Source organism: Thalassophryne amazonica, chromosome 23 (genome assembly GCF_902500255.1).
Source record: "Thalassophryne amazonica chromosome 23, fThaAma1.1, whole genome shotgun sequence".
Taxonomy (NCBI): Eukaryota; Metazoa; Chordata; class Actinopteri; order Batrachoidiformes; family Batrachoididae; genus Thalassophryne; species Thalassophryne amazonica.
The window spans coordinates 12826997-12839177 of record NC_047125.1 but is presented as its reverse complement, the minus strand read 5'-3'; the positions used below and the strand labels follow the sequence as shown (position 1 = coordinate 12839177).

The 12181-nt window shown below is 41.8% G+C and overlaps 1 protein-coding gene across 1 annotated transcript; it reads right to left on the bottom strand.

The window, feature by feature from the left end:
* Nucleotides 1-7356: 7356 nt before the first annotated feature.
* On the bottom strand, nt 7357-11474 carry LOC117505382 (ubiquitin carboxyl-terminal hydrolase 37-like). The gene is made up of 6 exons (XM_034165026.1): nt 11382-11474; nt 8580-8644; nt 8189-8266; nt 7873-8004; nt 7659-7782; nt 7357-7563 (listed from the first exon to the last, which is right to left on the bottom strand). Exons 1-6 carry the CDS (start codon nt 11472-11474, stop codon nt 7402-7404), a joined length of 654 nt encoding a protein of 217 aa, XP_034020917.1. The 3' UTR covers nt 7357-7401.
* Nucleotides 11475-12181: the final 707 nt, after the last annotated feature.

The window sequence follows — 12181 nt, the reverse complement described above, 5'->3', positions numbered from 1 at the left end:
GCAGGGCAACACGTGCAGCCGCATGGTCACGTGGAATAAGCTACCACCATTGGCCGGAGTGAAAGTGTGGCTCCACCCGCGACACGCCCCCTCACCATTTCATTGGTCCAGACCAGCAGAGGGGCGCCGCACGCGGCTCGTTTGTCACGTTGCAATGTGTCTGGTCTTGAATTCAGCTTCAAACTCACGAGAACCTGAGAGGGCGGAGCCCGGCCGTCCTTGCGTCCTGCATATGTCGTAATGGCAGTAAAAGACATGCAGTAACATTTTCTTTTGTGATTGTGGCACATTCCACAAATAGATAAGGAACTTATGCATTCTGACCTTTTTTTGACCCCAAAAATCATTAAAGGCAATGTTAACGCTGTTCACTGTTTTCTTCATCTGTTTTCGTGTTAAATGTTAACATTGCAGTGATTATTGCAGTGATTAGCTTGTAGCTAGGTCTTTCATGTGTATGTTCGAGAGTATCATGGATATCTCTTCAGTGGCGGCGCCAGGAAATTTTTTGTTTGGGGAGGGGGCTGAGGGGGGCTGGGTTAAAAGTTGGAGGGGCTCCACAAAATGTCGTCGAAATGACAATATATAGTAAATTGCTTTATAAATACCAAGGTATATGTTTTAGTCACCCGTGCTCCTCTAACATGTGGACACACCCTGCACACACACATCACTTAGAATGATTGCCGAACAACGATATACAGCTTATGTATTCTGTGTTCGTGCGCGGCTGCGGCCGACGTGCTTGATGAATTCCTCCGCAAAAAGTAGTTCCCAGATAATTGTGATATATTCCTGTGAGATAATAAGTATATCTCATCTATATCAATTCTAAAATTTACCAGTAATAAAATTATAAAGATAAGTGAAGTTTTAACGTGGCCGTAATAAATATTTAGGAAACTGAAATTTTTGGAGTATGGAGATAAATTTGTCTCATTAATACTTGCAAATGCACAGAGGGTGATTTAAAAATATCCTTTGATGTGTACACGTGCTTTGTGATCCACAAACACAAATTTCTGATTTGTAACTTGTGTGTGGTTTTTACAAATAAATGTTTATTTGCAAAACTGAAAATTCTGTTTGTGAAGGGTGATTCAAGATTGGTGGGTCACCGAACACACACATTCATCATTTTGCTCAGTTACGCAATATTGAGACATTCTCAGCGCAAAACTGCAGTTGAGATCCACAAATATGTCAGTCGCTATTCACATTATTGGCAGAATTATTGAAGGGGCTGAGGGGGCGCTTGGCTCATTATTGGGGGGGGCTTAAGCCACCCCAAGCCCCCCCGGCGCCGCCACTGTATCTCTTTTAAAAATGGTATTTTGTTGGTCCTCAAACTCTTTAAATAAGCATTGAAGATAGTGTTATTTTTGTTCACCTTTTTTTTCAAACTGATTTAGTGCTTAATTAAAAAAATATAAGGACAGCTAGCAGCTATTCCTTTTGTGTCTAGCTTGTGGCTACTCGCTAGCTAGATGAACAACAATTTTTGATATTTCCAATTTTCAAAATGACTAAATACATTGTTACATCGTGTGTTTAAACAGAAACTCCATGTGTTTGTGAACTGTTTAACAGAAATGATGACAAATTATAAATATATTTAAAAGTAAGTTATATTTAAAAGTCATTTTGTTATTTATTTGATTTTTTTTACTTTTTATTGTTTAACTTAGAGCAACCACAGTGTTCACACCTGAAAAAAAATACTTTATTCTTATAAAAGAAAAGAAAATAATAGTGAAACAACGAACTAAATCAGCACTATTACGACAACATGACGACATGGTGAGTGCACTGGTTGTGTTTGCGCGTTTTCTTGGTTATTACGGTTGTGGTAATACCCCAGCATGCACATTTCAACGTGCTCTCAACTCAAAGACGTCATTTATCCACTGAAGCTCTCAGCATGCAGGCGGGCTGCAGTGCACAGATGTAGGCCAGTGCAAGGCCACATGGCTTAATGATAACAGTAATAATCATCACTAAAATAACCTTATTTGATTTTATTTTCTATCAAGAAGATTGTGTCCAAAAGAGACAAAATAAAAGTTGTTGCTTTTTCTTTAGTTGAACTATGTATACAATATTACTTTTTATTTGCAACAATAAATATAACAACACATTTATTATATTCCTGCTTGGAAGAATCTTGTGAAATTATTTCTCACGCCACCTAAAGTGGACCATTCCATTTCTATAATGTGATTGTCGATGCGCGCCTCAATGTGCGCGTCATACCAACGTGGTTAATGTAAGAATCTAGACTTTTTATTGTCACTGTTTAAAACACTTTATTAGCTTGTCAAGTGTCTACAAGTAAAACACTAATTTTTAGCTCCTTTCTACCTCTACATTTGGCCTGAAAGTAATATAGTTTTCAGACATTAGCAAGAAAGCTAACATTTGCTTTATCGCTCGGAAGTTTGGGGATTTCGACCGCTAGCTCGTGGAAAAAATGCCTTGAATGCAACTTCTGGCAAAAACTATGGAATCACCGGCCTCGGAGGATGTTCATTCAGTTGTTTAATTTTGTAGAAAAAAAGCAGATCACAGACATGACACAAAACTAAAGTCATTTCAAATGGCAACTTTCTGGCTTTAAGAAACACTATAAGAAATCAAGAAAAAAAGATTGTGGCAGCCAGTAACGGTTACTTTTTTAGACCAAGCAGAGGGAAAAAAAATATGGAATCACTCAATTCTGAGGAAAAAATTATGGAATCATGAAAATCAAAAAAACGCTCCAACACATCACTAGTATTTTGTTGCACCACCTCTGGCTTTTATAACAGCTTGCAGTCTGAGGCATGGACTTAATGAGTGACAAACAGTACTCTTCATCAGTCTGGCTCCAACTTTCTCTGATTGCTGTTGCCAGATCAGCTTTGCAGGTTGGAGCCTTGTCATGGACCATTTTCTTCAACTTCCACCAAAGATTTTCAATTGGATTAAGATCCGGACTATTTGCAGGCCATGACATTGACCCTGTGTGTCTTTTTGCAAGGAATGTTTTCACAGCTTTTGCTCTATGGCAAGATGCATTATCATCTTGAAAATGATTTCATCATCCCCAAACATCCTTTCAATTGATGGGATAAAAAAAGTGTCCAAAATATCAACATAAACTTGTGCATTTATTGATGATGTAATGACAGCCATCTCCCCAGTGCCTTTAACTGACATGCAGCCCCATATCATCAATGACTGTGGAAATTTACGTTCTCTTCAAGCAGTCATCTTTATAAATCTCATTGGAACGGCACCAAACAAAAGTTCCAGCATCATCACCTTGCCCAATGCAGATTCGAGATTCATCACTGAATATTACTTTCATCCAGTCATCCACAGTCCACGATTGCTTTTCCTTAGCCCATTGTAACCTTGTTTTTTTCTGTTTAGGTGTTAATGATGGCTTTCGTTTAGCTTTTCTGTATGTAAATCCCATTTCCTTTAGGCAGTTTCTTACAGTTCGGTCACAGACGTTGACTCCAGTTTCCTCCCATTCGTTCCTCATTTGTTTTGTTGTGCATTTTTGATTTTTGAGACATATTGCTTTAAGTTTTCTGTCTTGACGCTTTGATGTCTTCCTTGGTCTACCAGTATGTTTGCCTTTAACAACCTTCCCATGTTGTTTGTATTTGGTCCAGAGTTTAGACACAGCTGACTGTGAACAACCAACATCTTTTGCAACATTGCGTGATGATTTACCCTCTTTTAAGAGTTTGATAATCCTCTCCTTTGTTTTAATTGACATCTCTCATGTTGGAGCCATGATTCATGTCAGTCCACTTGGTGCAACAGCTGTCCAGGGTGTGATCACTCCTTTTTAGATGCAGACTAATGAGCAGATGTGATTTGATGCAGGTGTTAGTTTTGGGGATGAAAATTTACAGGTTGATTCCATAATTTATTCCTCAGAATTGAGTGAGTCCATATTTTTTTTCCTCTGCTTGGTCTAAAAAAGTAACCGTTACTGACTGCCACAATCTTTTTTTCTTGATTTCTTATAGTGTTTCTTAAAGCCAGAAAGTTTCCATTTGAAATGACTTTAGTTTTGTGTCATGTCTGTGATCTGCTTTTTTTCTACAAAATTAAACACTGAATGAACATCCTCCGAGGCCGGTGATTCCATAATTATTGCCAGGGGTTGTACTACATTTTTACTATGTATAATATATTCACATTCTATGTACAATTAGTTAATGTACCGTACATCAGCAAAAACATCTTTGACAATTTCATTTAGCCCAAAAGATAACGTTAGCCTAGATCTATTGTGGTACAGGCTAAGTAGTTGATGGCTCAAATTACCAACGTAAACTCAAGCACGCACTTTTTCTCCAAAGCTGGGTGTTTTTATGTTGGGTTTTTCCAAATGTCAAATAAATAAAAGTTGGGCCTTTTTTATATTTGTTGTTTGCTTTTATAATATGCAGGCAAACTATTGGTTTTTTACTCAAATTTGGCAATTTTACCATTCTGGGCAATTGGGAAAAATACGTATATACAAAAACATCATGCATTGAAGGCTAAGAAATTTCATTAGTCCAAGTGAGTGACTGCTTTATTTAAAAATATAACTTTCTCAAATGTTTACATTTTAAAAGTGTCTAAGAAACAATGCATACAATAAATACATGACCTTTTCCAAGGGAAAAACATGTTTCTGTCTTCTGAATGAATGGAAAAAGAATAAGTCCCTGTGACAGCTGCTTCATGTCATGTGTTGTGTTTGTTAATTTATCATGAAGAGTTGCTGGGTGGGCAGCATGGTGCCTTAGTGGTTAGCTCTGTTACCTCGCAGCAAGAAGGCCGTGGGATTGATTCCCACCTGTGGCCTTTCTGCATGTTCTCCCCGTGTTTGCGTGGGTTCCCCTCCGGGTGTTCCGGCTTCCTCCCACGTCCAAAGACATGCAGGTAAGGTGAATTGGAAATTTTAAATTGTCTGTAGGTGTGCATGTGTTTGTTTGTCTATATGTGGCCCTAAAACAGACCGGAGTCCTGTCCAGGATGTACTGCCCTATGACTTTTGGGATAGACTCCAGCCCCCGTGACCCTTAATTGGAGTAAGCAAGTATACACATAGAAAACAGATTGATTGATGGACTTGCTGGGTGATAGGGGGAATCATTATGTATTGATGTGGTTGTTATTGTTGTGAGATGGGTGATGTCTGTCTTTCATTTCCAGCGACTTCATTGTGATTATTGCATAATTTGCAATTTGTTTATGATAATGCAAAATAGAGAATGTGGAACAAATCCTTGTATGCGATTAGCTTTTTTATTTGATATTCGACTCACTGCATATTTGATGCACTTTACACATGTATTTATTTGCAGTGAACCCTAGAACACATTTGAAAGCATCTTAAATCTGTCCATTAGATGGTAGCATTGTAGAACATTTGCACAATACAACAGAGTGCACTGACCTGCGGCAATGTGATACAGCTCTAAAACTTTAATGACACTGATATTGCAGTGTAAACTTATTAGCTTCTTTTAAAATTTCATGACTTTTCACCTTTGGCGTGTTCGCCATGTTAAGAAAATCTGCATTTACAGTAGTGTTCAGAATAATAGTAGTGCTTTGTGACTAAAAAGATTAATCCAGATTTTGAGTATATTTCTTATTGTTACATGGGAAATAAGGTACCAGTAGATTCAGTAGATTCTCACAAATCCAACAAGACCAAACATTCATGATATGCACACTCTTAAGGCTATGAAATTTGGCTATTAGTAAAGGTTTTGAGAAATATACTCAAAACCTGGATTAATCTTTTTAGTCACATAGCACTATTATTCTGAACACTACTGTATATGGCACCTTTCATCAATATCAGAACCTCAAAGCACTTTACAATAATGCCACACATTCACCCACTGATGCCACGGTTCTGCCGTGCACATCCCATGCAGATTAAGGACCTCGCCCAAGGCCTTCAGTGATTTTCTGGCCAGGTGGAAGGTTTGAACCAAGGATCTTCTGGTGTCAAGCCCACTGCTTAACCACTGGACCATCACCTCCCAATCAATCATCAATGCAGAATGGTTTCCACTCCGCTTCAGGTGATGGAGCTGGCTTGTCTTGCTCTGGGAGATGTTCACTTGAAGACTTTGAGGTGTTAACGAGGCAAAAGACATTTTAGCTGAGAATATATCATCAGCAAACTTTTACGTCTTTTGATCTCATGCAGGAATTTGCTCGTAACTGAGCATTTATCTGGTATCATAAACATTGTATCCTATGTGTCCTGTCTTTGGTAGATGAGGATGTAACATGATTTTTGCCGATCCTGGCAAACCACAGCACTCGTGGTCTCACTGACCATGATGTCATTGCACGTGAGCCATGAATCTGAGGTTCTGTCGGAACTGTTTGCCTTACAGAACCTGTCGCAGATGTAATGGCCTATGAGGAGAGGACACATTGTGACATTAGACATCTGAGGATACACTGAATATGAAAATGCTACGACTTGACTCATAGTAAAGAATAAGAGGTGCCAAACACCTACCTGACTCAGACGTGCTGCCAAAATGACTGATGACACTCACAAGAGAGTAATGTACAGAACTCTAAAAAACAACCATACAACAGTTAGTTACATACACATAACCAGTCAACATTCACCGAAAAGAGTCAACGTTTACCATTTCAGGACTTGTGGGTGTTGCATTGATCACAAGTTCAGGTGATAGCACGATCGGGGTGTGCACCTTCGTAATCATGTAGGGCGGCACAAACTGGAACCGTTTGAGCTGCAGGATCAGGACACTGTTGCCAGAGAGAGAGAGAGAAGAAGCAAAGTAAAACACAAGGCTCAGACAATGTGGACGAAGTGTCTGAACAAATGGTCTACATATTGGAAGTCCAACTCCAAAGGCTGAGAAGCCATTTTCAGTTTCTGTTTAGTTTTTTGTTGGGGGGGCAGTGTTGGGGAGGCTGAGGTACTGACCTTGGCATGGATTTGAAGGACAGTTGCATTCTTGCCATCTGGAACCCACATTGGCAGTGATACTCCACCTCGGTCTCCTGCAAAAGACAACAGACAAAACAACCCTTTAAAAATCTCTTGTTCATCTGCCTCGTCAATGAAGTTTGGATACTCTTTGAATCAGAATCTTAAATTCTAATCTGAGTGGTCAAAAAGCCAATCCAAAAGTCACATACCATCAGGTAATTCTGCAACAAATCGCTGACTGACGCATCATGTTCAGTGTTCAAGGAGAGTTGCGTGAAGTCCTCCTTTCTGGACGATTGTCGACCACACCTGGAGAATAAAGGGAGGGTTTAAATAAAAGCAGTTCTTGGTGAAAACACATCATGCAAGTGGCTACTGTCCAAGATTGAGTGTGTTGAGTCAAAATGAAGAGGATTTCAATCGTACCGAATGCAGGTCCTGGTGTTCAGCATCTCAAAGCCCATGTGATTTCCAACAGGGCAGGTATAGGGGACACCCATGCTGTCTCCTATTGCCCCGAGAATTGGTGAGAGGGAACTTATCTGATGAAGCATGCAGGTCAGGAACTCGTGAGTGTCCTGCACAAACACAGAAATGCACAAAGCTCAAAACTCACTAGTAAGTGCATCAGTATCAAATAAATAAAATGACACTGGAGTCAAAGATAACTCACTTTTTGTCTGTTGTCTTCAAACTGCGAGTAAGACTGAGACACGGCCTTCTTCAGCTTTCGAAGCGCATCAAACTTTGTGCCCTGGTCTTCGAAGTTGCTGACTTCTGCAACTTTCACAAAGTTTCTAGACAAAAAAAGAGTAAAGAATTGAGCAGAACGTTTTGAAATGTGAAAGCTGGTGGACAGCAGGAAGAGTCATGGGGTGGTGTTTTACCTGATGATATCAGCATCAGGAAGTGAATGCCAAATCATCTTCTGTCTTTTAATATCGTCAAGAAACGCTTTCAGCGTCAGGAGGCCTTGCAGTGCAGAATTCATGTAGCAACTCTGTCCTAAATTTGGCAACCTGAAACACAAAAGAATGACGGAATGCAAAAGGCAGAAAGGTTGAAGGCTGTAGACAGCATCAATACCCCTGCAATAATCAGAAACGGTGCTTAAAAACACCAAAACTTTAAAATGGGGTAAAAAGTTCTCCAGAGATGCAGGTGAACATACAGGTGAAAATGTGTATTGGTACTGGTGCTTACCCACAGGAGAAAAAATCATTTATTGTGGTAACTTGCGGTGGCCTCCCACCGAGGCATTGTTGAGTCTGGTCTTTTTCCCTTCATGGGTAGACACAAACACAAGGATACACAACTTAACTGATGAACAAAATAGTGTTAACATTCAATTATGCTGCAAAACTTGAGTATATGACACAAAATATACAAATGAAAAGAGTAATATGATCGTTGAAGGCCAAATATCGTTTTGTATCGGAGGTGCAAAGCAAACCCTGCATGCATTATTGGTAGCAAGGGTATTTGCAGACAGTCCGACACATATGTGTGATTATAATATTGTGCATGAACACTAGTGTGCAGGGTGTAAAAACTTCACACCCTTGTGAAAACGTCAGTAGAACCATTTCCTTACCTGTGTTGCTTTTCTTCACTATCGTGTTTCCCTTTGAAGAGTCGTTCCTGTAGTTTATTGTGAAGCTTAAAAGACAAAATAACACAGTTAAACACAATATTGGACAAGCACAGACTTATTGACAGAAGGATCACACTGGAACTAAATGTGTTTTATATGCAATAATTATTTATATTTGTTTTTGCTTTGGCGGAACCCTCTGTCAGCGAGGTCTTCAACTCCCACCTCCGGGAGAGCTTCTCCCAGATCCTGGGGGAGGTTGGAGACATGGAGTCCGAGTGGACCATGTTCTCCACCTCCATTGTCGATGCGGCCGCTCGTAGCTGTGGTCGCAAGGTCTCTGGTGCCTGTCGTTGCGGCAATCCCCGAACCCGTTGGTGGACACCAGAAGTAAGGGATGCTGTCAAGCTGAAGAAGGAGTCCTACTTATCTTTGTTGGTAGGTGGGACCCCAGAGGCAGCTGACAGATACCGGCAGGCCAAGCGTGCCGCAGCCCGTGCGGTCGCAGAGGCAAAAACTCGGGTCTGGGAGGAGTTCGGGGAGGCTATGGAGGAGGACTATCGGTTGGCCTCGAAGAGATTCTGGCAAACCCCGTCCGACGCCTCAGGAGGCGGAAGCAGCTCTCCACCAGCACTGTTTACGGTGCGGGTGGGGAGCTGTTGACCCTGACTGGGGATGTTGTCGGGTGGTGGAAGGAGTACTTTGAGGATCTCCTCAATCCCATCGTCACGTCTTCCGAAGAGGAAGCAGAGACTGGGGACTCAGAGGCGGACTCATCCATTACCCAGGCCAAAGTCACCAAGGTGGTTAGAAAGCGCCGCGGTGGCAAGGCTCCTGGGGTGGATGAAATCCGTCCTGAGTACCTTAAGTCTCTGGATGTTGTGGGACTGTCTTGGCTGACACGCCTCTGCAAAATTGTGTGGCGATCGGGGACAGTGCCTCTGGATTGGCAGACCAGGGTGGTGGTCCCTCGGTTTAAGAAGGGGAGCCGGAGGGTGTGTTCCAACTATAGGGGGATCACACTCCTCAGCCTCCCCGGTAAGGTCTATTCCAGAGTACTGGAGAGGAGAATTCCACCGATGGTCGAACCTCGGATTCAGGAGGAGCAGTGTGGTTTTCGTCCTGGTCGTGGCACACTGGACCAGCTCTACACGCTCCATCAGGTGCTCGAGGGTTCATGGGAGTTCACCCAACCAGTCCACATGTGTTTTGTGGATCTGGAGAAGGCGTTCAACTGTGTCCCTCGGGGCACCCTGTGGGGAGTGCTCTGGGAGTATGGGGTCCGGGGTCCTTTGCTAAGGGCTATCCGGTCCTTGTACGACCACAGCAGGAGCTTGGTTTGCATTGCTGGTAGTAAGTCAAACCTGTTTCCAGTGCACGTTGGCCTCCGCCAGGGCTGCCCTTTGTCACCGGTTCTGTTCATTATTTTTATGGACAGAATTTCTAGGCGCAGCCAGAGTGTAGAGGGGGTCTGGTTTGGGAACCACAGAATCTCGTCTCTGCTGTTTGCGGACGATGTGGTTCTGTTGGCTTCGTCAAATCAGGACCTTCAGCATGCACTGGGGCAGTTTGCAGCCAAGTGGGAAGCGTCTGGGATGAAAATCAGCACCTCCAAATCCGAGGCCATGGTTCTCGACTGGAAAAAGGTGCTTTGCCCTCTTCAGGTCGGTGGAGTGTCCTTGCCTCAAGTGGAGAAGTTTAAGTATCTCAGGGTCTTGTTCACGAGTAAGGGACGGATGGAGCGTGAGATCGATAGACGGATCGGTGCAGCATCTGCAGTGATGCGGTTGCTGTATCGGACCGTCGTGGTGAAGAGAGAGCTGAGTAGGGGGGCAAAGCTGTCGATTTACCGATTGATCTATGTTCCAACCCTCACCTATGGTCATGACATTTGGCTCATGACCGAAAGAACGAGATCGCGAGTACAAGTGGCCGAGATGAGTTTCCTCCGCAGGGTGGCTGGGCACTCCCTTAGAGATAGGGTGAGGTGCTCGGTCACTCGGGAGGAGCTCGGAGTCGAGCCGCTGCTGACACGCTGGAGGGACTACATCTCTCGGCTGGCTTGGGAACGCCTTGGGGTTCCACCGGAGGAGCTGGGGGAGGTGTGTGTGGATCGGGAGGTCTGGGCGGCTTTGCTTGAGCTGCTGCCCCCGCGACCCAACTCCGGATAAAGCGGAAGAAAATGGATGGATGGATGGATGTTTTTGCTTTTAATTTTCCACTAATAAATCCATATTAAATCCAAGAATATCATACTTACAGTATGATATTGCTACCAAACGTTATGTCGATGAAGGTCAACCCCAGAGTTGCGCATTTTTTTCTTTTTTTTTTCTTTCAGTAACCATCAGGTTCATTTGGGTCAATGATCAAAACAGATTTTCACAGTAAGTCTGGTAAATGGACAGATTTACGCTCACCTGCCACTTTATTAGGTACACCTGTTCAATCGCTTGCTCAAGGGCCTTTCTTCATTTTCCTGCCTGATAGGATCTCAATTCCATGTCAGGCCAATAAATGACGAAGGGCTCTTTGGGCAAGATCCTTTAACCACTAGACCAGAGGTCAATACTGGTGGATTACTATCACCTTTCCTGTCTTCATGCTCACAGATATTATTACTGAGTAGATTAGTCATTTTAAATGTAAAGTCAGACTGGTGGCTTTATAGATATTGTGTATCTGTACCACATCTACTCAAAAAGGCTTCTGACATTATTCAAAACACATTTAAAAAGTGTCAAACACATTTATGCTCAGTGACCCTAAAGATTAGGCATGTTTCTGCATGTGTATGTGTACCTTTGCACAAATATTTTTGATGGAGTCCTCAATGTGCTTTAAAGATTGTGAAAGCTCACAACAAAACACAATGCAAGCGTCGCGAAAGCCCATGATTGTCCTTCACAGAAACGCTTCCCAAGAAACTATCAGACTAACAATTGCTTGTCTTGTATGATCACTTGTCAGTCCCTCACCCAAATCACTTTTTGACTGATGCTGACTAAGGTCAACTTTTAGTACAGAGACAACAAAGCCAATTCTAATCCTTTAGTCTCAGAACTTTAATGTCTTTATTCTTCATGTGTCACTTTAATCTTTTCTTTAAACCAGTCCTTTAATCCTAAAACTATGAACTATGAGTTCTAAAGATCAATACATTAAAGCATCACATTAAAGTGATGTCAACACTTTAATCTTTAACTGCTTAAACAATTCTAATCATTTAGTTCCAGGGCTTTTATGTCTTGAATTCTATATAATGTAATTTTTGTTGATGATTGCCATGGCAACCAAAGACCCCATTATATTCTACATCCTTCAAATGGTGTCTGGCGGTGATTGCATGAACTAATGTACATAATTTAATGCAAATAAATAAATAAATTATATTAATTAAAAATATACAAGCTTTCTTTGTGGTTTCTGGATGTGTACCTGTAACTTAAAAAAAAAAAAACTTTGGATGAGGTTCCCTGTGCGCTTTAAAGAGATCCACAGTGTACTAAAAACACTGCAAGCTTTGAAGGAACCCGTAACTTTCCTCCAGAGAAACATTTTTCATGAAACTGTGACTGTCAAGTGATTAGACTGATCAGATG

Coding starts and splice junctions, on each gene's coding strand:
- LOC117505382 (XM_034165026.1), bottom strand. CDS start 11,474: ATGGGCTTTCGCGACGCTTGCATTGTGTTTTGTTGTGAGCTTTCACAA. Junction 8,645..11,381: donor TCAAAAATATTTGTGCAAAG/GTACACATACAC, acceptor TTGTCTTTTAAG/CTTCACAATAAACTACAGGA. Junction 7,564..7,658: donor TTGAAGACAACAGACAAAAA/GTGAGTTATCTT, acceptor GTGTTTGTGCAG/GACACTCACGAGTTCCTGAC.